Source organism: Festucalex cinctus, chromosome 10 (genome assembly GCF_051991245.1).
Source record: "Festucalex cinctus isolate MCC-2025b chromosome 10, RoL_Fcin_1.0, whole genome shotgun sequence".
NCBI classification, from domain to species: domain Eukaryota; kingdom Metazoa; phylum Chordata; class Actinopteri; order Syngnathiformes; family Syngnathidae; genus Festucalex; species Festucalex cinctus.
The window spans coordinates 28900000-28926025 of NC_135420.1; the positions used below are offsets into that span (position 1 = coordinate 28900000).

Below are 26026 nucleotides of genomic sequence, written 5' to 3' on the forward strand. Positions count from 1 at the left end.
TTTTTTAAATTTTTTTTTTTAATGCTAGCGCATACAAAAGGCTTTAATGCAGACTGGATACACTCGATACACGGCTGAGATGATGCCCAGCCGGCCAGGCACGCGCCTTCAGACGTCATTAAAGCAGACGCTCAACACGACCCGCAATCTATCCGCAAGCCAATTAGGAGCAATTTCCCTGTCTTGCGAAAGAAGTTGTCGGCTTCGAGCCAACACACATGCTTCTGTTTACAAACTGCCGCTTGTTTACATTTAACTTATACTGGATGAGCGTTTCAAAGCGAGATGATAAAAAAAAAGCAACGCCGATGTGCTGATGACGCTTCCTGGCTTTGATGGTCTGCGGAGTGGCTGAACTTTAAGCAGAAGAAATGTATGGTTCATCAAAGCATAATATTCAACAAAACATGCGCCTTTGTTTCTCCCTCGTCCACCTCCCGTTAGCCGAAAAGCTTCTGTTTGGCTTGCCGACATGAAGCGTGGCGGCGGTGCCTGATTGAGCAGATCTGGATTGTTGGCAATTCCCACAGGAAACCTGGAGCGTCTCAAGCGAGGCTCCACATGCACAGCCGCATGTACAGGTTGAAGCAAATTAGAACGCAACGATTGGAATCACCTCGTTTGTTTTGACTAGAAGACTTGAAAAGCTCCATTCAACGCAAAATGTTCCCCACCAAAAACTCTCTGGCTAGCGCAATATTTTTTTCCCCACAATCGCACTTTTTAGCAGGCTAACACGAAACGTGACAAACTTGCACATGACCGTGAAACATTTCAGAAATCATTTCAATATTTTTTCCACATACATTAGGAATAGCCTATTAACTCATTCACTGGCGGCCATTTTGACTGAAGCAACCCCCTTCGCTCACGGCAGTTTTACGGGATTATGACAGATTTTGCAAGGCCCACAGAATATTGTGTTCTCTTGCTATAAAAACATGGAACCTACCAAATAAAACATTAGTCTCTTCTTTCATCAGTAAAAAAAAAAAAAAAAAAAAAAAAGGTAATTTGTATTTGTTTATGTATTGCAGCAATCAGCATTATATAGCTAAGTTTCATTTTTTTGTTTATTCACAAACCGGCAGAAACAGCTTTCTTTTAAAAAAAAAAACTACCATTGCTTTAAGCGACCTCTTCAGGTCAGAAGCTGCATCAAAGCCTTCTGTCTGCTCTAGCATTTAAAAAAAAAAGAAAAAAAAAGGACAAAGTATTAAAAAACGTATTTTCACATTTTTGAGTTTGAATGAGTTAATAAAATCATAAGAGACATAGTAACTGCATAAGCATGATTCCATGATTCATCCAAAAGACGACCCCCCTGACCGGCCGGCATAAGCATATTTCATCAATGACCCCGCGACCCGATCCAGAACACAACCTAAAAACTGGCCTCATTGTTCTAATAGTTTGGATATATTACCACTCATCTTACATCCCTCACAATGTAAACACCAAATGGATAATATTTTGTTTCAAATTCCACTGCAGTGAAGTGAATTTAAAGATTTGGTGGAAAAGTATCTCAACCGTGTGCAGATGTGCTCGTAACAACACTGGAAGCTTTTTTCCCACATCATTTGCGAGTTCAATTACGTGTCCCGTTTGAAGCCTCCTGTGATTGTCTGCCAAACCCGAACCAGAGAAAACACAAAAAAAAAAAGAAAAAAAAAAAGGGAGCGGCATGCGCTACAATCCTGCATGCTGCGAGACCGTAGACGTCAACCCGGATCCCCCCCCGCCCCAGGCCACCTCGTTCCTTCCTTGAACAGCCCCCAGAAGAAAGCCAGACATTACGGGAATGCCGACCGTGACACAAATACGTCGTTTGTCTTGGTGTGGTGGTGCCAAGCGGCAAGCGCAGAGATGAAACGATGAACCAACAGGGGTGTCGCCCCCCCACCCGTTTATGTTGCGTGGAAGGAAACATTCCTCGCAGTCAAAGCATGCGATGGGTTCAAGTTTGGAAGGCGCGCGCGTGGCTGCGGAGATGAAAGGGACGTCTCGACGGGGCCACCGCGTCCAGCTGAAGGGCTCTCGCCGCGCGCCGAGTTGTTTTTTAGGAGGGTGACGCCGGTGGCGTCGGGAGCGAGGAACATTCTTTCGGGTTGGAGGTTAAACTGCAGATCACAACGTTCGGTCAACTGGGTCAAGTGTCAAAAGGTAGAAGACGGTTTCGGCAGGGCACGGGTGCGCCCATGCCGTCGACGTCATTAAAGGACGCGTTCAAGGGTGCCAATCAACATCGCCTTTTTCAACACCGAATTTTACCTTTGGCAAGTAAAATGTTAATCTTGCTTTCGCACAATGAATTATCGCGATATTTGTGAGATCACAAACTCAAGCCAATCACAGCGCGACACTGTGTTTGGGGGCGGGACATGCAGCTGTGACGAAACCAGGAAGCCATCCGCTGATGGCGGGGCTATAACAGACAAACAAACCGAACACGGACGAATGGACGCTGCAATGAATTCTGTTGTCGCCGTTTCCTGGTTGAACGTTGAACCGCGAGAGTCGCTTCGTGCACTTCGAGCTGGTAAGATGTTCGTGCTTCCCCCCCCCCCCTTCAACGAGAACGAAGACTACATTTTCACCCGTGGCCGTGATTGGTCAAAACAAAATGTGTACAACGCCTCATCGTCCAATCAGCGGTATTGTACAGAATGTCTTTATTGATCCCTTTGGGATGACTCCCTCTGGGAAATTTACAAGCCGGTTGAGATAGGCTCCAGCACCCCCGAGAAAAATTGGATGGATGGATGGATGGTTGGTTGGTTGGACGGATGGATGGATGGCATTTTAGTCATGTGCAACCGTAAAATAATTTTCCGTGTAAATGCGACACTTTTGTTTGTTTGTTTCAGTTCATCGTGTTTTTGCTGCTGACAACGTTTATAGATTGTCCGTATTTTGTTCCAAAAAAATAAGACGGTGGCTCCGGTGACATCATGCTTATTCATGAGCGGTTGAGTCCGACTTTAGCCAAATGCTAACGCCTTGAGGCTAACCCGCTATTCATATCTCGACCGGTAAGGTGGATTTTTAACAACGTCGGAAAGTGGGCCATCGTGCGTTCCTCTGCTTCTTGTGTACATGTTTTGGGTGAATTGTTCTTACCTTGACATAGTCTTGGGCGTGGCCCCAATCTCTCTTGGAATCCAGATTACCCAGACTGAAGCTCTCCAGTTGGCCCAAGTGAATCTTTGCCACAGAACGGCTGATCTTTCGTGTCACAAAGTTGGACCCTTAAAAAAAAAAAAAGCATGATAAAAGTGAGCACAGTCTTATTCCAATTGGAGCTTAAAAAATAAATAAAAATGGTTTCTCATCTTTGCTGAACACGCACAACAAGAGTGTCAAAATGAGCGACAATAATTGCTCATGGAGGTTGGGCGAGGGTTCCCAACAATTCCGATAAATATCAAACCAGCTTCTTCAAAAACAAAACAGCCAGCCTAAGTCAAGTCAATTTGTTCCCACTTGCTATTTCAGCCAGAGCAGCTTAGCTCCACTCTGTCATTTTGCTCTGTAATTGAAGGTCTTGGTGTGAAATCGGACCGATATGCCAAAGCAAATCAGACAGCGAGTTTAGTTGTTGAAGGAACACCAGGGGATTTTCAATTCGATTCAATTTTATTACTTTCAAAAAAGAGAAATGAAAAGGGACAGAAAGAAGTCAAACTTATGTTATCTGCCAACAACAACAACAACAAATAATCAGCACAGAATAAATGACAGCAAGACGCTTTCAATATAACAACGCTGTAAAATGATTCAGCAGCATGGATACGTTGTTCTTTTTTGTTTTGGAGAAAACATCTGTTCCTCTAAATTTGTACTCACTTTCCATCTTTTTTTATTTTAAATTTAATTTGTATATTAACTGGTAAAATTTTACGACGGGCTTTAAACATTATTTTTGAGACGGCTAAACTCCACCAATTCATTGAATTTTAACGTTTTTAGTTGTATAAATAATGCATTCGTGTGGTCTCTGTATCCGCAACCGCAAATGACACGAATGGGTCAAATTTCATGACGGGCTTTAAGCATTATTTTGAGGTGGTTAAACTCCATCAAGTCATTGAATTTTAATAAGCTTTTAGTTGCATAAATAACGGATTAGTGTGGTCTTTGTATCCGTAACCGCAAATGACACGAATCGGTAACAATTCACGATGGGCTTTAAACATTATTTTTGAGGCAGCTAAAATCCCTCAATTCATTGAATTTTAAAGTTTTTAGTTGTATAAATAGTGCATTCGTGTGGTCTCTGTATCCACAACCGCAAATGACACGAATCGGTAAAATTTCATGATGGGTTTTAAGCATTATTTTGAGGTGGTTCAACTCCATCAATTCATTGAATTTTTTTGGAACCGCAAATGACACGAATTGCACATTTCTGTAGAAGAAAGATCGTGTAGGATTTGGCTGCACACACGCACAACTTCAATGCAATAGGTCAGGTATGGAACAATCAATGAATTACATAACAACAAAGTATTCTTGTTCAATGATTCTTTCGCCTTGTGTACAACTGCTATAATTTGTGACACCTTAGATTTGACATATTCTATCTGTAATTTCCATGTTAAGTGTTCATCAATAATAATACCTAAAAAAAAAACTGGATTTCATTAGTCCTTTGTATTGCTGTGCTTTTTGCACAGTCAGCGTTGCTTCAACATCATCGCAGAAAAGTGCCGGGAAAATCAACGGGCAGGATCATCCGGGTTTTTCCCCAACTTGCAGAGTTGAATATGAGGAGAAATCACATGGACACGAGCTACACGAACGACCGGAGAAATATTCGGAGCCGTTACACGCGGCTTGTAATGTGTGCAGACAGCAAAATGGGCTCATAATTTATCTGCCGTTAGCGGGGGTTAGCGAAGTCCCGCGTCTTTTTTGGCGGAACACTCAGGCCCGGTGTCGTGTTCCCTGTTTCAAGCTGTGGAGGGGAAAAAAGAAAGACGCTGCGGAGAGCCCGCTCATAAAAGTTACCCTTGTCCAAGCAAAATAAGCGAGTTGGAAATCAAACCCGAGCATTATCGCGTCAGCTCCACTAATGCAGCGTCTCAGTTGAAAGACGTGATTGGAGACGAATTTCGGGCGTCCCCGAAAAGGCAAAAAAAAAGCCAAGATATGATTTCCAAAAATGGCATCTCTTTTCATTCTATAAATACTTGGAAATGTAAATCAATCTCTCGTAACCTCTCACAACTGTGCGACCGTTTTTAACCTCAGCATATCTTTGATGAATGTTACTTTTTTTTTTTTCTGCCTCCTGAGCCAACGCTGGCCATAATAGCACGGCTCCGTCTCGACATTTGCTTGCCATTGCCCTGACATGGAGCAGAGCCTCGATTTAGACTCAGGAAAATCCCGCCAGGGCAATCGTAGCAATGCACCCAAATTTGTAGCAATTATTTCATACGATCCTGACAAGCGCTGCAGGCTGAGCAGAAACAGACCAAGAGGAGGCGAGACGCGCCTAAAAGCATGTAGCGTGTTGATGCTTGCGCATGTTGCTAGCCTGTTAGCACGGTTCCGCTACGTCTTTAAAACTCATTCACTGCCTTTGACAAGTATACTTGTCAATTGTATTTTTTAGAGCGGTGCTAAATGGGGGCGAATCTGAGCATGCTCCACTGTAAATATCAAACTTGGAAACAACTTTACTGATGCCCAACCACCGGTAGATGACATCATTGCCCCATTTTATAGGAAATAAACACAGTTTCAGAGTCCATGGGAGAAATGGCTGTATTTTGGCAAACCTACATTTTTCTGCTGTCAATTATAAAAGAACGGGACGGGACAAAAAGTAGGGAGTCTATTCTGTTATTTGGTAGATTCGGTTTATATATAATTATTGAATGTAATATCACGTGAGTATTGGAAATGTAAAAATTTTCTATAATGACTGGCAGTGAATGAGTTAAGGAGGGAGAAACAACAACGCGGGGATTTTAGATTCACTCGCATTCACGTCAGGATCTTACATCACTTTTTTTTTAAAAATATGCAATTAGTAGGGTTGTGCAATTAATCAAAATTCAACTACAATTTCAACTCGACTAAGTGCAATTTCTGGAGAAATTGTGTGGGAATGCTGAATGCTTATGAAGTAAATTGAAAGATAAATCATGTGAAAATGACAAAGTTTAAATTGAAGTTGAACGATAAATGAGTGAAAACAAAACTTGAACTGAAATCTGTCAAAGGTGAGATCTAATAATTTCGGGGAAATTATAATCCATTTCCTGATCTGACAGTCAGTTGGTATCAAACCATCGAATGTACTAAAATGTGGTCCAAGCGGGCTTTGAACCCCGTGATGAAAGCCAACGTGCATTTAATCATTTCAGTGAAATTGTAAAGCATTTCCTGATATGATAGTCATTTATATCACTAAGTAGAATTGCCATGGATATATTTGCAATGTACATTCAGAGGTGGGATTCGAACCCGGGACCTCCCGGACAACGCACTTAACCAAGTGCTCAACTCAACAATATGATAGCGATGGTAATGATGATCAGTTGTATGTATGGAAATGGGCGTGGAAAGTGGGACTTAGAAAACATTCAATGTCAGTCCCATTGAAAATGAATGGGGAAAAGTTGATGTTTAACGTTAATTGTGCGAGTACTGTAAGTAATGTGGAATTAAGACGATATATATATGTACCCCGGAAAGGTGTGAATTTTTGAAGCAAGTTGAAATTTGAACGGTGCTTTCATTATTCCCACAATTATAAAATCAGCATAATTGTAAACAAAAAGAAAACATGATTAATACTAATTTGTATATTTGCACCTTTTTTAAGGTGAAATTAAATTCAGTCTCTCCTGCATTTTTCATTGGCGCCCAAACATGGAGGCACCACGCAAGGACAGCGCGAACGGGGGGGGTGCAAATAGTGCTGCACGTTTTGAGCCGGGCTGTGGGGGTGGCTGCCTTGCTCAAAGGCAAATCCACAGTAGTAAGAAAGCAGACGAGCGTCTCTCCAGAAGATTTGTTACAAGTTTGTTTGTTTTTTGTCTGCACTCACCCACTCCGGTTCCAAATGAAACCTAATCTGATGGTTTTGAGTTACAAGTGTGGTCAGGGTCAAATTCAACTCCAAAGTACGGTTTTGAGGTTAAACTGCAACCGAGCCGATTCGGTTGCCACCTTAAAGGTCTCCTCATAAAGCTCACACCTATGCTCCCGATGTGCTCTCCTTTCTCTAATGAGTGCGGCATGGAAGCTGCGCTTCAAGCGGGACAAAGCCGGCTCTGTTGCTGGCAGTCGTGTTCACGTGTGTTTCCTTTCCTGGCAGCAGCACTCGGGAACAGCCAGGATGAGGCCTGCTAAAGGGGGGGGGGGGGGGGGGGGGGTGCTCGGGGATGTACGTCGAGCAAGTTTTGAGCCCAAACGGGGCAGGAGGTCGACCGTTTCACCTTGACTACAGCTGCCAGAAAGTCGCGTCATAATTCCATGGGCCGTGAAACTTGAGATGACAGAAAGAAAAAAAAAGCCATGCCAGAAACTCACGCCCGTGTTTTCTTGTTCTTCCATGTCAATTCTTCCCCGCCCGTTCCTATTTTTTTGGAAACAACCTTCCGACACATGGATGTGGCTACCGGGAATAAGTCACACAGACTTTTCGATTGTAAATACATATACAGATGGTATTATATTGGCAATTATTGTGGGAATGCTGAAGCAATTCTCCACATTTTTTTTGCCGCGTAATAACTCCCACATAATACTTCCAAATTACAGTTTTCAAATTTCAACTAGCTTCAAAAATTCATGCCTCCCGGGGTATATATATCGTCTGATTCCACATTACTTGTAGTATTTGCACAATTTAACTTGTAATATCAACTTTTTCCCCCATTCATTTTCAATGGGACAGACATTGAACTATTTCTAAGTATCATTTTCCACACCCACTTCCATCCATATAAGTTTTCATCATTACCAGGTGTCTGATACTGCTCGGTGGCACAGTTGGTAAAGTCCAGTAACCAGGAGGTCATCATTTCATAATTTATCTATCAATTTACTTCATAAGCATTCCACATGCATTCAAATCTCAGCATTCAGCATTCCCACACAATTTGCACTTAGTTAGTCTTGTATTTCATATGAAAACAACAATTGGACAGTCTGCTTTCTTATTACCTTACAATCCAGTACACAAAACAAAAACAAAAATGACAAGAAAGTGGTTGTGACATTTTAAATATGTGCCGTATGCCCCGAGGTGTTGCAGGCACCGGTTGAACCTGATTTACACGCCACCGCGATCCAAAAATGAATACCACATGACTTGATCTCAAGCGGTGCGCCCAGGTCAAGCGCTCAGGTGTTTATGATTTCTACCCCCCCCCAGACAACGAACCCGAGCAGGGTCAAGGGTCAGCCAGCAAAAAAGCTAATAATGGCTCGCCACAAAAGGTTTACACTAGTAGTAAAAGGGAAGCAAATAGATGCACTGAAATCATTTTTTTGATGAAACATATTTAGATGGTGTTTAAAATGGTGTTTTCTTACCTCTCCTCGGACTCTCGTGGTTAAAGAGGATCCCGTTGACAGCAAACATGTTGTAGGCTTCCCGGAAGTTGACCACGATCCAGTAGGCGTACAATTTGGCAGCACCTTGATGAGTGACAAATACGCAGTCGTTTTTGTGGTATTTTATTGCATGAGCAGATTTGGTGCCCATTTCAGTGGCAATATGGACTTGACTTCATCAACATTATTCAAAGTGTAACCTGTCGCAAGTGGAAAATTATTGGTGACAAGAAAAGTGTGGGCAGTCAACTGTTTTTTTTTTTAATTTGTTATTCAAGATTTTAGAGCCATTTGAAATCATTATTTAGTTTATTTATGTATTTATTTATTTTTAAAGATTCCACAAAGATAGCGGCCGCTTGGCACATTGCTCTCCATTCACTACTCGGGGGAGTTTAATAAAAATATTGATTCGGCAATATATCGCCATGTTACAGCGCGCAATTTTCGGTCAAGTGTCAAGCGAGGAGGTCATTGACACAAACGAGAGCCTGCAACTGGACGCATTTTGCGCTGGAAACGAGCGGTGTGAATATAAAGGCGTCTTTGTTTCACAGAGAGTCGCTGCGGTCTTGGGTTAGCGGCGCACATATGATTAACCGTGCGGCAATAGTCAAACACGCGAGCACACCGGGCAAAAAAACATCGGCGGTGAACCAACGCGTTACCGTAAGGCGAGCGAGGGTAAAAGGGCGTGGCTTCCGTCTGCGGGATCTCCCGCACTTTGCCGTACAGCTCGCTGGTGGAGGCCTGATAAAACTTGACGCTGCCGGTCAAGCCGCACGTCTTGATGGCGTCCAAAAGACGCAGCGTTCCCACGCCGTCCACGTTTGCCGTGTACTCGGCCAATTCGAAGGAGATCTAAAGGAAGAGACCGAAAAACAAGGCTTCATACTTCGACCTGGTAAAAATAAATAAATAAATAAAGACACAAAAATTTAAAAACACAAGACAGAACATTTATTCCTAAAATGTACATTGTTAGCTATGGGAGCCTTATACCCAGTTTTAAAATGAAGAATGTACTTAAATATATAGCAAAATAAAAGACGTTACTTTAACTCATTTGCTCCCAAAAAAACGTATAAATACGTTCTATTTTAGATGTTTTAAGTGTCCCAAAGACGTATTTCTACCTTTTTATATATATTTGTTTAATGCTAGAGGATAACGAAATCTCTCACATCACACGTCCAAAATGTAAGTCACAAACAATGGCGGCAGACGATAAAGTAAGGTATATTTGGTGGGGAGAAGAAACTGATATATTTCTGTAATTAATAAAAAAAAATAGCAAAGAGAGACGCTTTTGTATGACGTCGTTTCCTTTTCAAATATTCACAAATTAATACTCATTGGAAACGGGCACAAGTTGGCACAATGTTTGTTTTTGCACAAAATTTACTTAAAAATGTGAAAACATTTGGATGGAAAACCACATTATTGATTCACATACCACTAGAGGGAGCCGGCGTGCTACAAAAAAACAAAAAAAACAATGTGATGATTGATATGATCATTGTTTTGTTATTTCATTTCAGGCAAGATCTTGACAAGCAACGCTAGTCGAGTTATGTAACCGAAGCAAGACATTACGTTCACCGATTATAATTGTAATCATCTTCAGCTACATTTGAGTGTGTTGCAGCTATGGTGACGACGAACACATACAAGTCAAACACGTCAAATCAAACTTGAAGGCAACGATATGTTCGGGCAGGTCAGCCCACTTGAAGATTGCCTGTCAAATTCAACAGACGTGCCGAAAAATTGTGGAAAGTCCCCGCCTGCCTCGCTAGTTTTTTGTTGTTGTTAATAATTCTATTGTAATGCATCACCCGGAGCAAATGATTCCAGACACGATAACATGTGTAACGTCGATATAATAATGTACGTGTCAACTAAAATGGTAGTTAGTGTTTGTTTACCTTTCAGTGTTCACTGCTAGCGTGCTAATGCTAATAGCGATTGATAACCGTTTAAGCATTGGGGTCATTTTGTTGGTGTTCAATAATGCATATGTGTAGAAGATGACAAATATATATTATCCAGCCAACTCCATCTTTTGAAGGAAGGAAGGAAGAACTGGAGCTGACCCGCACTATCCCACGATCCGACAGCAACCTGGCTTGAACCGCAAGTGCAACCTCTGGCTGCCCAGATGTTTGCTCCGGAGAACATCGTTTTACACGCACACACGCACACCAGCGCATTTTCAGAGCAGAAGACTGCAGACTCAATTTACAGCAGCACGGTAGTCCAAAGTCCAAAGAACACAAATGCAAAAAACATTTACAAACAGTCCATTAGAAATTGATCGGTTGAACCCGTCTTATTTTTTATTTTTTTATTTTTTTTTGCGCTCGGACTAATATATGACTAGCAAAGCCGCAAAACGTTTTCGAGTTGCCCGGCCCAGGTCGTCTTACACGTTTCCCCGCGTGGGAGCGGATATCAAGACGGGCTCACAGAGACCCGTTCAAAGACTTGCATACCAAATCGGATACCTTACACTTCATCTACATATTCCAATAACTCACATCCGGGAACTCACTTCCTGTCTGCTCCAGATAGAGGAGAAAAAAAATTGGCTCGGACAGAGACGCTGCAACATTTTCAAAGGCTTTTGCTTGAAAATAAAAAAAAACATCAAAAATCAAAAAACATAATAAAAAAAAAAACGACTTTAAGCAGCATCTTGAGTCTTCCAGATGAGACGGGCAAAAATATTGAGATTTAACCCTCCTATTATGTTGTGGGTCAAAATGACCCACTTTCAAGCTAAAGAACAAATGCGAGCTATTTGCTCTCAAACTTGGCACCTACAGATAAAAAAAAAAGAAAGAGGTACTTTTGTGTCATTTGCAATGAAAACAGTTAAAAAGTTTTCGAAACATTAAGATTATACCGGGTCATACTGACCCAGAGTTTTATTTATTTATTTATTTTTGAACAGTAAATATTCCGGGTCAAATTGACCCATTTTAAAGTTGAAGAACACATTAGCTATTCGCTCTCAAACTTGGCACCTACAGACCAAAAAAAAAAAAAACACTAATTTTGAGTAATTCGCAAAGGAAACAGTAAAAATGCTTTGCAAACATTGAGCATATACCGGGTCATATTGACCCAACAAAGTTTTTTGTTGCAAAACATCACATCAACAGCCTAAGAAAGTTATGTTGGGTGTATGTGCAAATAAAAACGGTTAATGATAAGCTATAAACCATGTTTATCGGCTTGGTTTTGGAACATTTAACATTCCGGGTCAAATTGACCCATTTAAGGAGTAAAAATGTATAAATGGTATGAAACGTTTCAACGACAGACAATTCAAATTGTTCACTTTGACATATGTTCAATTAAATATTAAATGTTTATTGGATTGCTTTTGGAACATCAAACAGCCCGGGTCAAATTGACCCATTTTAAAGTTGAAAATACAAATGAGTAGTTTTTTTTCCTATGAAATTTCTTAGCAATTCAAACAGTTCACAATTAAAATGGTAACTAATGTTTATTGGATTGCTTTTGGAACATCAAACAGCCCGGGTCAAATTGACCCATTTTAAAGTTGAAAATACAAATGAGTAGTTTTTTTTCCTATGAAATTTCTTAGCAATTCAAACAGTTCACAATTAAAATGGTAACTAATGTTTATTGGATTGCTTTTGGAACATCAAACAGCCCGGGTCAAATTGACCCATTTTAAAGTTGAAAATACAAATGAGTAGTTTTTTTTCCTATGAAATTTCTTAGCAATTCAAACAGTTCACAATTAAAATGGTAACTAATTTTTATCGGAATGCTTTTGGAACATTAAACATGGCCCGGGTCAAATTGACCCATTTTAAAGTTGAAGATACAAATGAGTATTTTTTTTTCTGTGAAATTTCTTAGCAATTCAAACAGTTCACAATTAAAATGGTTACTAATGTTTATCGGAATGCTTTTGGGACATTAAACATAGTCCGTGTCAATTTGACCCATTTTAAATTCGTAGTTTTTTTTATTTTTGCAACTTTTCACCAACAGGCAATTTTGACATTTGCATTTAAAATTGTGCAGCATCCGAGAGCACTTTTGGAACATTAAACAAAAATATAGCCCGGGTCAAACTGACCAATTTCAAAGTAACAAATAGTAGTTATATGGAAACTTCCTTCACTTATTATTGCAAATATTTGCAATGAAAGCAGTTAATAATGTTTATTGCGATGCTATTTTATCATGAGACTCCTGGGTCAAATTGACCCGGGAACATTATTGCGGTTCATGAGGAACCAACCTAAATATATTGTACATAGAACACAACATAACCTAACAAAGCTAAGATGTCGTCTTCCAATTGATCTTGGACGCACATTTGAAGTAACCACGAGGATCGGAATTGCGCCGACACCTGCGCATCACGCGCGCCGTATCTATCATCTCCAAATGTGACAGCAAAGAAATGAGAGCTTCCATTGTGTCTGTGACGATCTCAAACAACAGTTACAACTTGTACGCAAACGGCATACCGCAATGACAGTTGCTGGTGTGCGTCCAAAATAAGCCCTCAAGACGAGACGCTCGGCTAAATCGCAGGCACGTTCAACGGGATGCTTTGCTAACACATCGGCAACAGCAAAAAAAAAAAAAAACAAATACATCTACTGTACGTATTTGTTCACAACATTCCGGGCATGTTCCAACATAACAAAAAAATAATATTCAGAATGCTTTAAAAGCTAGCTTTCAATTGTTATCAGCTATACATCAGTTTTGAGGCGCTAAATTATTGTCATTATCACAATATCACTCATATATATTATCCTGTATAAACAGCTAAAATTGAATAATTAATTACTTAGAGAAGAGGTCCAAAAAAATAATTTTTACACTGAACAGTGTTGGAACTATTCCTGATTCCCTTCCACCTTTTGACAGTTGCAGCTGTGTTTATACAAAATGTAGCCAGGCTCAGATGTTTTTCTTTGTAACATAAGGCTTCCGTATTCCATACCGATGAAAAAAAAACACAAAAAAAACAGGCATGACTTGCCAGATATTCCTGACGTTGTCTCAAATGTTGGGAGCCTCCCTGACCAGCTTTCTTTTGGTCGTTTTATCAGTTTTTGAGAACGTTCCCGCTGTCGCGTTACCTCTCATCCATTGACCCTGAACCCAGATAAGAAAATGGAGGGCATATTTTTTAAGACGGAAATTTATAATGGAGGAGGGACAAAAGATTGTAAAATGCGCAATTCATTTATTGTGTGACTGTAGCGGAGTTACCGCTTGCGAAGCAAAAGCAGGCACATATTACTATCCTAGAAAACGCCGTTTATTATTTGTCTTTTTTTTTTTTAAACCAAAATGTTTAAGACAAAATTTTGCCCGAACCGTTAAACGTACCGGCACAAATGAGTTATCAAAAGATGCGGCTCAATCTGATTGCTTTTATCGGAATTCCGAGTTACCGTGGCGACACAATTCCCAAAAAACCCAGAGGGAATGAATGGAGAAGAGGGGAAAAGATCCACAAATCAAGCACCGAGGGATTGACATGATTTCAACAGGAAGCGACCCGGAAGTAACCTGATTTCAACAGGAAGTGATCCAGAACTGACCTTATTTCAACAGGAAGTGCCCTGATTACAACAGGAAGTGCCCTGATTTCAACAGGAAGTGACTTGATTTCAACAGGATTTGGCAAACTGTTCAGTGCATACGTTTTTTTCCACCTTGCAAGAGTCAGCAGTTCCATCCAAAATTTCAATGCAGTTTGCAACCTGTTTGTTAAATAAATGCAATTACTCACGGTTATAAGCCTAAAGTGTCAGATAAATAAATGCATTTTCATACAAATCTTATAGGGTACATGTAAACGTTTACTTATTAGTATTGTCTAACTTTGAGTAAAGTTTGTTTGTTTTTTAAATCGCAATAATTGACTTATAGATTCTTATCGGTATTAATCGGTATTGAATTGTGACCTAAAAATGGTGATACAGATCGAATCGCCAGGTACTAGGCAATTCACACTCCTAACGATTACACTCCAATTGTCTAGAAGGAACAACGGTGTTTTGTTTCGGCAACGCACCAAGCGGTATGGTTATTGTGTTGTTTGTCTCAATGTTGTTATCCCTTCAAACAAACAAACAAACAAACAAACAAAACAAATATTTACAGATTCATTGCATTTGCTGAGCTCAGGTCCCAAGAGTGTTGGCTGCAATGACTCACTGCTGCCATCTATCCGTCAAACTACTCTTAAGTGATTAAACTCTGGCTTGATTTGAGACAATCTCATTTTGGTATGTGTATTGTTTACATTTGTTTGTGCACTGAAGTCTCCACACCAAGCCACACTCGCCCATTAGGATGAGTGCAATTCAATCCAGCAATTACGCATTTGCTTAAAAAAAAAAGAAAAAAGAAGTGACTCATGAATGTAGCAACAATTCGGACTGGCAAAGGGCAACCACAACACATTCCTCTCAATAGGGAAAGTGCAGACATGTTTGACTTGGCACAAGCGCGACTATTCTTAAAGCTAAAGTTCATTTTCAACATCTGGAGGCAGGCACGTCAGCCTCGTTTTGTATTCTGGCCCTTTTTCACTTTTTCATAAAGGGATTGGTCAGCGCCAGCAACGCCGTATGTATATATACATATATATATATATATATATATATATATATATATATATATATATATTATCGTACCGTGAGCTACATATCGCGATACTATATTGTGATGTTTGGATATCATTGCATCCCTATCATAATCACATTGGAGGACCATAACAAAAGGACCAATGATCCAACCCAAAACACAGTCACAACTATTCTCTCTCCTGAGCCACCTATTTGATTTTTTTTATTCTGTATTTTCTGTGAATATTTCCATCGCATTTTCCGCCAACAGAAGTAAATCCTGGCCTCGATGACAAGCTGGCGTCAAAAGGGGATTCCCACTCGTGCAGAGACGAGCGACGCTCGCTGCCGGGAAGACGCAGATGCCGTCCGGGTTGACTGATCTTTTCCTCTGTGGTGACTGACACTCTCCGGCGGGACCAACACAAATGATCCACGTTGCTTACAAGCGTCAGTTCAACAGCAAAGTCGCTTGTTCGAAGGTGTACCGCTGACTGCTTTGTTGCAAAACAAACATTGAAGCGTCTTGTCTGCCTGTCTGTGTTTTTCAAGACGATCGCTGATGGAAACTGGATTTTGACTGATTTTGCAAGGACCTCAAGCACCTCAAAAGCGTGGCAGAGAAATGTACGGAAGTCTTCAGGCGAAGAAGACATGAAATTAGTCTTATTATTATTATTATTAAATATGTAGTCTTTATTTTATTTCTTACATATATTTTATAATATATATTGATTTAGATTATATGGTGAATTATTTTTTATTTGTATTATTATTTATTGATTGATTATTTATTTACTATTTTATTTGTATTTATTATTTATATTATTATTATTATTATTATTTTATGATTAGTTTTATCGCAGGTTATCGTGGATTTATTACCTGACCAATATATCGATAATCTGTTTTGAATTGTGGGGTAATCTGCTTGTTTTCAACGTGGCCCTGGCTGATCTCTTATACTCTGCTGCCACCTTCTGGCCGTTTGTGTAATAACTACAATTTCTACAACCATTCTTTGCAGTTGAAAGGTTGCATCAAATCCTTCTGTATGCTCTAGCATAAAAAAACAAAAACAAAACACATTAAAAAAAAGCACGTCTAAATATGTCTTTGGGACACTTAAAACATTTAAAATAGACCGTATTTATACATTTTTGGGAGCAAATGATAGCAATTTGGATGTGAGTCGCCATGAATAAGAAGTAAGGAGGGGCTACCTTGACATGGCTCTGAGCGCCCAGGTTGTAGATCTCCGTTGGTTTGACTTCGTTTATGATCTTCACCAGACACGTGCTGTCCGTCAGGTCACCATAGTGCAGTTTCATATCTGCCAAACAAAGTTAACAAATGTTACTAATTAAATGAAAGAACCTCCTCAATTCTGAAAAGAAGTCACAAATACAGCCGGAGAGATTCTTTACGACTTCCTCGTTGGTCGCTTGATTTATGATGAATATGAACAACGTGTAGGAAAGGAGACCACTTACTGCCTTCAGTATGTGTCTGAGGGTTCTGGTAAAGATGTTCAATGCGTCCGGTGTTGAAGGAACTGGAGCGCCTCAAAATGCCATGAACCTGATGAAGACAGACGTTTGGCATGATATGGAGGTGCGCTCAACTCTGAGCCGGCTCATATCAAAGTGGCATCACATTTAAAATTGGATGTGTGAATGGATGGATGGATTGACGGTTGAATGGAAGAATGGACGATGGATGGATGGATGGATGAAGGGATGGATGGATGGATGGTTGAATGGACGGATGGTTGGATGGACGGACGGGTGAGTGGGTGGATGGATGGAAAATTGGATGGGTGGATGGATGGATGGATGGATGGATGGATGGATGGATGAAAGTTTGAGTAAACGTGTTTGGCAAGCCTGCAGTCCGTCTTCCTTTTTTCTTTTTTCCCCTTCACCTTAACCGGATACTTGAGAGTCTCGCCAGAGTGGTGAACTTCAGAAGGTCAGGAGACCAGAGGAAAGATCAAAGGAAAGAAAGATGAAGCAAAGTCCCGCTTCCTTTCTCACCTCGTATCCTTTGGAGAGCAGAAACTCCGCCAGGTAAGAGCCATCCTAGAAATGAGAAAAAGATCAGACGACAAATGAAAAAGACTCATTCATACACTCGGTGCCTATTGTACGCTGCACTCATAACCGATCGGTGAAGTGATCCCGATCCCGATCGCGTGTGAGCACGTCCGTTGGCTGAATTGAAACCAGTGTGTCGTGCAATTCACTTTAGATGCCGCTGCTGTTAGCTGCTAGCGGCTAACTTCATCAACGTCCGAGTTGCTAATCCCACTGTCAGCTTTGACATTTATTAAACACAACAAAAAAAGGAGAGAAGACACTCAGTTCAAGGCTCGTGAGAAGAGCCTGCACTCTGCACTCTCTGGGGGAAAAAAAAAAATCCCCTCCTCACCCTCTCTTTTTATCTGGTTTCCACGGCCCAAGTTCCATAGGTGTCCCCAAGCCTCATAATACAGACTGGCTCTAACCATTCTACTGCGTTCGATGTTCTGGTACTTGAGCTTCTTCCGTCATCTTCTGTTTAAGAGAACATCTAGCTCGGCTCGTTCCTTTTGACCGAGTCGCAATGGACCCCATGCTGAAAAACGTCAACGGTACTGTTGAGGTGTTGCAGGGAGGCCCACGTCGGACGGATTGCAATTGGACGTGCGTATTGGTTTGTGAATCCCGTCTTGTTCCCGTCATCCATTCAACTCATCCTCTTTCTTTTTTTTTTCCCCCCCCATCCTCAGACTTTCCAACCGCACATTCTGCAACACTGTGGAACATTGTGAGGCGGTCCTGCCGTTTCATCCCGTCTATCCGACTCACATATGCGCACGTAGACGTCTTTGCACGGCCGGGCCAGGCCCGGACGGACTTCCTGTACAAGTCGGAGAGGGAACAGAAGGCAGAAGAGAGAGAAAGGTTGAAGGACTCCCAGGCATGATGGAATTTGAGTCAACTGTCCATCCTGCCCGCGTGACATCACGGGACAAGTCTGCCAAGGAATCCGACTTAAGACTACAATGGAGGACAAACAATGTGACAGGCAAACGTCATCTCTCTGCATAGTTCATTATGAAAACTAAAGTGCTTGGCTATTGATTTCCATTTGTGCAGTTCTAGCACCCTCTGGTGGCTAGTTTTTTTTTTGTTTTTTTGTTTTTTTAAAGTGCAGTTTAAGTTTCACAAGGCATATTTTGGCCCTTTTATGTTTAAAATCCACGCTAATGGTCAGGACGTAATGTGTGCATGCATTAGCAAATACATGCCTCAATAATTTTTTTTTTTTTACAATATTGTGACAGTTTTGTTTTTTTGTTTGTTTGTTTTTTTGCATCGCCAACATCCCAACAATATCGTGCTAATTATCGTATCGTGACCTCCATATCGTGATAGTATCGTATCGTGATGTCTGGATGTCGTTAATCTAGTGTTTTAATTTCGGCGATGAAAACTAAACAAAAAATAATCATTTTGTCAATGCACATTTGTCACTGGACTAAAACGAGACTAGACTAGACTAAAACCTTCATTAATAACCAATAATTGGGACTAAATCAGTATGCAGACGAGACAAAACTGTCCTTCACTTAATAAAAACTGGACTAAAATCTATGGACATTTTAGTTCATACACAAAAACGAGATGAAATTTGTTTCTGTAAAAAAAAAAAGGAAAAAAAAAAAGGAAAAAAAAAAGGAAAAAAAAAAGTTAATCCGACCATGAACTAATGCTTGCTAACTTAACTCATTCAAACCCAAAAACGTGTAAAACCATTTTTCATTACTTTGTCCTTCACTCTCAAAACATTATTTAGACTTTTTTGTTCGTTTGTTTTTTTAAACACAAGAGAATACAGAAAGAAGGCTTTGATACAGCTTCTGACATGAAGAGGTGGCTTAAAAGCAATGGTAGTTATTACAACAACAACAAAAAAGGCCAGCAGGTGGCAGGAGAGTATAAAAGATCAGCCAAGGCCATGTTGCAACAAGCCCTTTTTGCCAGTGTTTTCACCAGGAATGTGACTATTGATGAAACGTAGCCATATTACAATGCTAATTGCCGCAAAACCTAAACAATTTTTTTTCCCAGGGAGCCCCTTCGCTCTCAATTCGCATTCAGCGCTCCTCCAGCTTGGTGTCATGTTTTCCTCGCCGTGTGCCAGGGTCAAAAAAAGCGTTCCATGCCAGACCAATACGGGAAAAAAAAAAAAAAAATGCCTGAAGACCTGCAGCTCCCGTTTTAAAACAAGAAGCTCCTTGAAAAGCCGAATGAGCCCGTAAACCTTGGACTCACCTCACTCTTTCCTGTTATGGAGAGTTGACGACTACGCAAATACACCACGAGACACTCCGAGCTCACCTGACACACGTCAACAAAATCTACTTCGATGCTTTCAGCATTCCCACATATGTTATTGTGATTTTTATTCTCCACACTTTTTTTTGCCACGTAACAACTCCAACATAATATTTCCTACTTACATTATTCAAATGTCAACTAGCTTCAAAAATTCACGCCTCCCGGGGTATATAAATCGTCTGATTCCACATTACTTACAGTATTTGCACAATTTATTTAACATTTAATAACTCTTCCCCATTCATTTTCAATGAGACAGACATTGAACTTTTTTCTCAGCATCACTTTCCAAGCCCATTTTCATACATATAACATCATTACCAGGTGTACCAGGTGGTAAAGTGCATTGTCCAGTAATCAGGAGGTCATCATTTCATAATTTGTCTCTCAATGTATTTCATAAGAATTCTACATGCATTCAAAATCTTAGCATTCAGCTTTCAGCATTCCCACGCAATTTGTCCAGAAATTGCACTTGGTCTAGTTTGTATTCTTTAATATTATTTCAGGCACATTTTATTCTCCCCACTTTTTTTGCCAACAAACAACTTCCACATAATATTTCCGATTTACACCGTTCCAATTTCAACTTGCTGAAAACAAATTCACGCCTTCCGGGGTATGTATCATCTGATTCCACATTACGTTACAGTAATCGCACAATTTAATGTTAAAGATCAATTTTTCTTTTTTCTTCCTTCATTTTAAATGGGACTATTAGCGTTCACTTCAGCTTTCAGCATTCCCGCGCAATTTCTCCAGAAATTGCACTTAGTCTAGTTTTTAAAAAAAACATCTTCATTTTTTATTTGATTTCGCTAAGGAAATTGTTTTTTGAATTGTACTTTTTTCATGAGTTTGAGTTCACTAATATAACCTTAGTTGAGAGAGAAAGGCCATTAATTGTTCACCAACATCATTCATCTTCCCATCGCTTCATGACATTCATCCTTTCATTTTCTCAACAGTTTGCCAAACGAATGTCAGACACGCTGCTGACGAATCCGCCTTGAAGGAGCCATCAAAAAGCCGTTTAACGAGAGGGGACCGAGTTGGGCTTGCGCGCGATGGATTCTTACTTTTATGACTTATTATTTCTGGCACTCGTAAGACGACACTTTCTGTTGCAAAACGGCCAAGGGACTTTGTGGAATGCCAGCGAACGAGGAACAACAAGGCCTTGGAGGATCATCATACGGCAGCGGCAAGCGAACGGCGGGCGAGGATGAAGCTGCCCTCTTCGTAACCCCCCCGCCAATCGGCCACAAAACGGCCCCTCTCACTGTTCCTTGGCGCTCAGGTGGTCTCTCGTAACTCACACCCTCTCGGCCCGTTCCTTCACGCCGACAGGCCGAGGCAAACGCTGTTCCCGACAAAGCAGCATGCCGCCTTCAAATTTACGGTCGATAGTTAGTCGAGCAATTTATGACCACGGTGACCTCGTGCATGGCCCGGCAAACTTCACTTCTTCAGATGCATCAAAGTTCCTGTAGCGTACAAGATTACAATAGCTTAGTTCAGGGTGTTGTTTTATACGGAAGCGTATTGCATTCACTTGGGGGGGGTCCATGGAATCCTATTTTCTGACTAATTATTATTTTTTTGGTTGTTTTTTTGAGTATTTTTTTTCTGTTTTTTTTTTTTTTAACTTTTATGATTGTTTTTTTCTGTCATAAAAATAAATATTACAAATAACAGGGGAAAAAATTTAGAAAAACACGAGAAAAAAAATATATGCAAAAAAAAACTTTAAAAAAAAATATTCCAAAAAACAGAAATAGCAATATTAATATTGCCACAGATCATCGTTGAAATGTTACAATATGAAAAGCAGCACATCAGTTCCAAAGGGCAGGTTGTTTTCCATTTGTGCAGCTGCAGCACCCTCTAGTGGTTAAATCAAAATCAAACTTCATTCATATGGTACCTTTAAAAGGGAAACTTGACTCATGGAGCCATTTTCAGCAGTAAAAAGTGAATATTTTGTCAATTATTGCTGGTGGTAACTTCATTATTTTTCATGTACAATTAGTACCTTTCAAAAGTAATTTTTCTACCTGCTGTCGACTGATGATGTCATCATGGCTCGGTTTACTGGCCATACCCAAAAAACAGGTGAACCATGATTGGTCGTTACCGACCTCCTCAGCACAGGTGATGTCAGCAGTCGACAGCAAGTAGAAAAAAAATATTTTTTAAAAGGTATTAATTGTACATGAAAAATAGTAAAATTATAAAATTAATTCTGGACAAAATATGAACTCTTCACAGCTGAAAATGTTTTCAATGAGTCAAGAATCTCTTTAATTAAACCCCTGTAGAATTTTATTTACTTGATTATTCTAAAACAATGGTTCTTGTCCTTTTTTTCTGGTTTAAACTTCGGAACACCATTTGTCGTAGTACCCCTAGAACTATTTAGAGATTTAAAAAAATAAAATAATTTAACGAAAACAAAGAAATAAATAATTAACTTTATTAATTAAAAATATAGATTTGTGCACATAAAATATAAAATGTCTTTGGAATCAACACAGATCTGCTCTAAAAAAAAATACAAAAATTAAACCATCCACTTATTTTTAAATAAAAGCAGAAATTGTTAAATAAATAAATATATAAACTTAAAATATCTATTTAAAAAGGCATTACAGACAGCCAACACAGAATATTACATTGTTGCATTAACTGAGCTTTTTTTTTGACAACATTTGAGTGGGTTTGTGTTTCACTGAAGATCTTTTTTTTTTTTTTTTTTTTTTTTTTTCATTATTGGTGGCACTGGCAAGCAGAGAAGCAACTGCTGTGATCACCATACACTTTTTTTTTTTGCATGGATTTGAGAACCACCGTTCGAAAATATATTTATCAACGATTTTCCTCAGGAACAAAATGATGACGCTGCCCAGCTGACCAACGGCCTGTGTAGCTTCAGTCATTTAACGACTAAACCCAAAGTTGCTCTCCCCAACGTTGTAATTGAGTTTGCGGCTGTAAAGGTAAGAGTAGGGAAGGTGACGGTACCTGTCCGGTGATGCCGGTGATGAGAGCCACTTTCCTTTCCTTCATGGTGTCTTCCATTACACCGACGCAAATGACTTCAGCTTCGGAACACTGAGACATCTTCTATTGGGTGTTTTTTTTTTGTCTTTACTGATGTTACGTTTGCACAGTTTTACCCTAAGACTTAACTCTTGGCGTCCGTCAGTGAAAAGTGAATGAAAACGCAACCAAACCGGAAGTGGCCGTGAATCAACCAATGGGAGGAGAGCAGAAGAGAACCTTGCGAGTCTCTTTGAACAATGGCACGTCCAGTAAACAGCGCCAACTGTAGGAAGGAGGTGAAATTACATCGGTATTTTGTTGTTTATCATTTTATCATTTTGTTGTTTATTTATATTTTAGCTTTCAAATACGTCCCTCCTGACACTATTTTTTCTCTCAAGAGTGTTTACAAATGTTTTTTTTCCATTGCTGCTCATTTTCGAAGTGGTATTTCTCACCCGTCTTGTTCGATGTTCTTCATCCCCGACAATGTGACGTCATTGTATACTATAATGCTGCATTCGAGGATGGTCGGAAGTCGGAAATATCGATTTGGTTTTTCCCAGTTCCGACCTGAAAGCCTTCGAAGTAAAACTAAACAACCAAAATGGCTGATAGCGGTAAATTGTTATTTTTCTATTTTGGTCCTCAAAACTCATTTTGAAACTCCAACAAACGTATCTCCCCGCAATTTTCGATTAATTTATTGTTTTTAGCTTATTTCATAATATCATTTAATGCGGGGACAATACTGTCACGTACGTTGCGTGGAGTTATGTCGAATATTTATGAATGAAGAAAGCTATCTAGTTATTATACTCGATTAAATGTGTTTTATCAGTCAGAGTGACGTCACATTGTAGTCCATCAGTGAAGTCGGGGTGAAATTTCCGAGTTCAAGGGGACGTTCCCGGACACACTTCCTGGTTTGAACCCGTAAAATTCCGACTTCCGACCATCCTTGAACGCCTCGTCAAGATTTTATTTGTCCATATATTTCCACATCAATACACTTCAGCGTACTTTATTTGTGCTTTATTTATACATGTTTTATATTCATTCATTTAATTACACACAAATATATATATATATATATATATATATATATATATATATATAACATGAAATAGCCAACTCTTAATTCAAAATTACAAAGATTTTCAGTTCAAAATGGAACTGCAAATATTCCGTCACATAAAGACACAATGGTCAAAGAATATGAAGAAGCCAACCAAAACATGAAAATAGTTAGCGAGGAGCTGGGATGTCCACACCTGGAAGAAAGGTGAGCCAAAAGATCGAGAACTACAATCTGAACAAAGATTGTGACGTCAGCTAACCAAACTTGAACTAAATGTGCAGAAACGAGAGAAATCAATCATGCGCTTCAAGTACGGTCTGGTGTTAAAACCAGTCAAATAAACAAAACATCAAAATCAACACCAGCCATAAACATGAAACATTCATATAGGTAGTATTGAGTGCTATGCCTTCATGGAAGGTGAGGGGGCGCTACCTACTCCAGACTGTCAAAGCAAAAGGCGAGAATAAGAAAAGCAACGCGTGGCGAGTACGATCGGGGATCGCGAACGGGAGCAAGCAAGCGAATTTTCCATTTTTTTTTGTGCAATAACGTATGTAATATATAAAATTACAACAATGTATTCAACATCTACGTGTCTATGTTATTCACAAAATACAATTTTTCATAAGACTTGTACATTTAAAAAAAAAAGAAAAAAAAAGAAAGTGACGTGTATTCTCACAAATATAAAGTTTAATTACAGTGGTATAGCATTCAACAAGTTTTTTTTGCTAAAGGTTGGAAAAACCTAAAAGTGCCATGCATGCAAGAAACCAGAAAAACAGTTTTTTCTGGTTAACCTAATGGAATCGAAAACATTCGATCAGCATCATCTTATTTTTGAAAAATTCTCTTCTTTTTTTTTTTTTAAAGGATGCAGCGACACCTCCATGATCCCAAGATAAAAAAAAAATATATATCAACAAAACTAAACGCTTCTGCCATGAGCAAAACAAGGAATTTAAAATGACCATCGTTACATGTATGTATGGAAGCCCAAAAGTGTCAAAATTCAATAAATAAAAACACCATTGTGAAATTTTTGATAAATAACAGACAATTATGTAATATGGCGATTAAATTGTAAAATGAGGTGTTAGTATTATTATGAAAAGTGTTCACACTATTCTTTCATATTTAATAAATATTTTATTTTGATTAAATATTTCATAATCATTTTAATAACGTCATACTTTTTTCATTTAAAATAATGATGTTTATTTTTCTGTGGAAACCCAAGTGTCAAAATTGAATAAATAAAAACACCATTTTGAAATAATTATCCTTTTGATAAATAACAGACAATTATGTAATATGGTTATTAAATTGCAAAATAAGGTGTTAGTATTATTATGAAAAATTCTTTAATATGTAACAAATATTTTATTTTGATTAAATATTTCATCATGATTATTTTTAACAATATCATACTTTTTTTTAAATGAGATTTAATTTAAATTTCAGTGTCAAAATTCAATAAATATCCATAACTGTGTTATATATATATCAAAGGGATATTTATTTCAAAATGGATTTTTATTTTTTAAATTTTGAATTACATTAAATTATTAAATTAAATGATAAATTAAATTCAATTATTAAATTACATTAAATATACACATTGTTGTATATCAAAAGGATATTTATATTCAAATGGCATTTTATTAGTTGAATTTTGACACTTTTGGGCTTCCATACGTACGTACCAACGAGAGCCCATAATAATACGACCCCCTCGTGGCATCCTCGTTGCTAGGCGACCGCTGAAAAGGTCCGATTTCTGATTGGTCAGAACGACTTGATTGGATCATATTTGGGAAAATAGTCGAAAAGGTATGAAAATTCAGGATTTAAAGATTGTTATGTGGTGTTAATTTCATGTATTTCTGGGAAATGCTAGCATCGCATAGCTTAGCGTTGCTAAAGTGTACATTTCTCCACGTCTTCACTTGAATATGAAGCAAATATTTTTTCACAATCATTGCAAAGCATTTGAGCCAAACAATCTGTTTGTTGGTGTACATATGCAGAGTCAGTCTTTGCGATTATAAAAGGACAGCCGAGAATTTGAACTTGCAACGATACGAGTGTCCCGTTTCTCGTCCCCGGCCTCAATCAACTCCACAACAGATCAGCTGCTCCGAGCTCGTTTGGTGCTGCCTGGCAGAGAGTAGATAACTGAGTCAAGCCGTACAATGTACAAGCAGCGTTGGTCCAGTGTTGGGCAACGAGGGCCCTCCGTTGTCGGAAAAAGGCAAGATGGCGGCCTCGCCGGTGTTTCTGAAAAG

At 39.3% G+C, this 26026-nt stretch overlaps 2 protein-coding genes across 11 annotated transcripts in view; both read right to left on the reverse strand.

Moving 5' to 3' along the window:
* gmds (GDP-mannose 4,6-dehydratase) overlaps positions 1–22861 on the reverse strand; it is a 68607-nt gene extending 45746 nt beyond the window's left edge. For all 4 annotated transcript variants that reach the window (XM_077533402.1, XM_077533400.1, XM_077533403.1 and 1 more), the window contains exons 1-7: positions 22634–22861; positions 17261–17305; positions 16718–16805; positions 16448–16557; positions 9249–9441; positions 8560–8664; positions 3124–3251 (exon numbers count right to left, since the gene is read on the reverse strand). In XM_077533402.1, coding sequence (XP_077389528.1) covers positions 3124–3251; positions 8560–8664; positions 9249–9441; positions 16448–16557; positions 16718–16805; positions 17261–17305; positions 22634–22732 — 768 coding nt within the window. In that variant the 5' untranslated portion in view covers positions 22733–22861. The remainder of the gene's footprint in view (positions 1–3123; positions 3252–8559; positions 8665–9248; positions 9442–16447; positions 16558–16717; positions 16806–17260; positions 17306–22633) is intronic.
* Positions 22862–23673: 812 nt separating this feature from the next.
* mylk4b (myosin light chain kinase family, member 4b) overlaps positions 23674–26026 on the reverse strand; it is a 34542-nt gene continuing 32189 nt past the window's right edge. For all 7 annotated transcript variants that reach the window (XM_077534898.1, XM_077534897.1, XM_077534899.1 and 4 more), the window contains one exon: positions 23674–26018. The gene's annotated coding sequence lies outside the window, so the exon portion shown is untranslated. The remainder of the gene's footprint in view (positions 26019–26026) is intronic.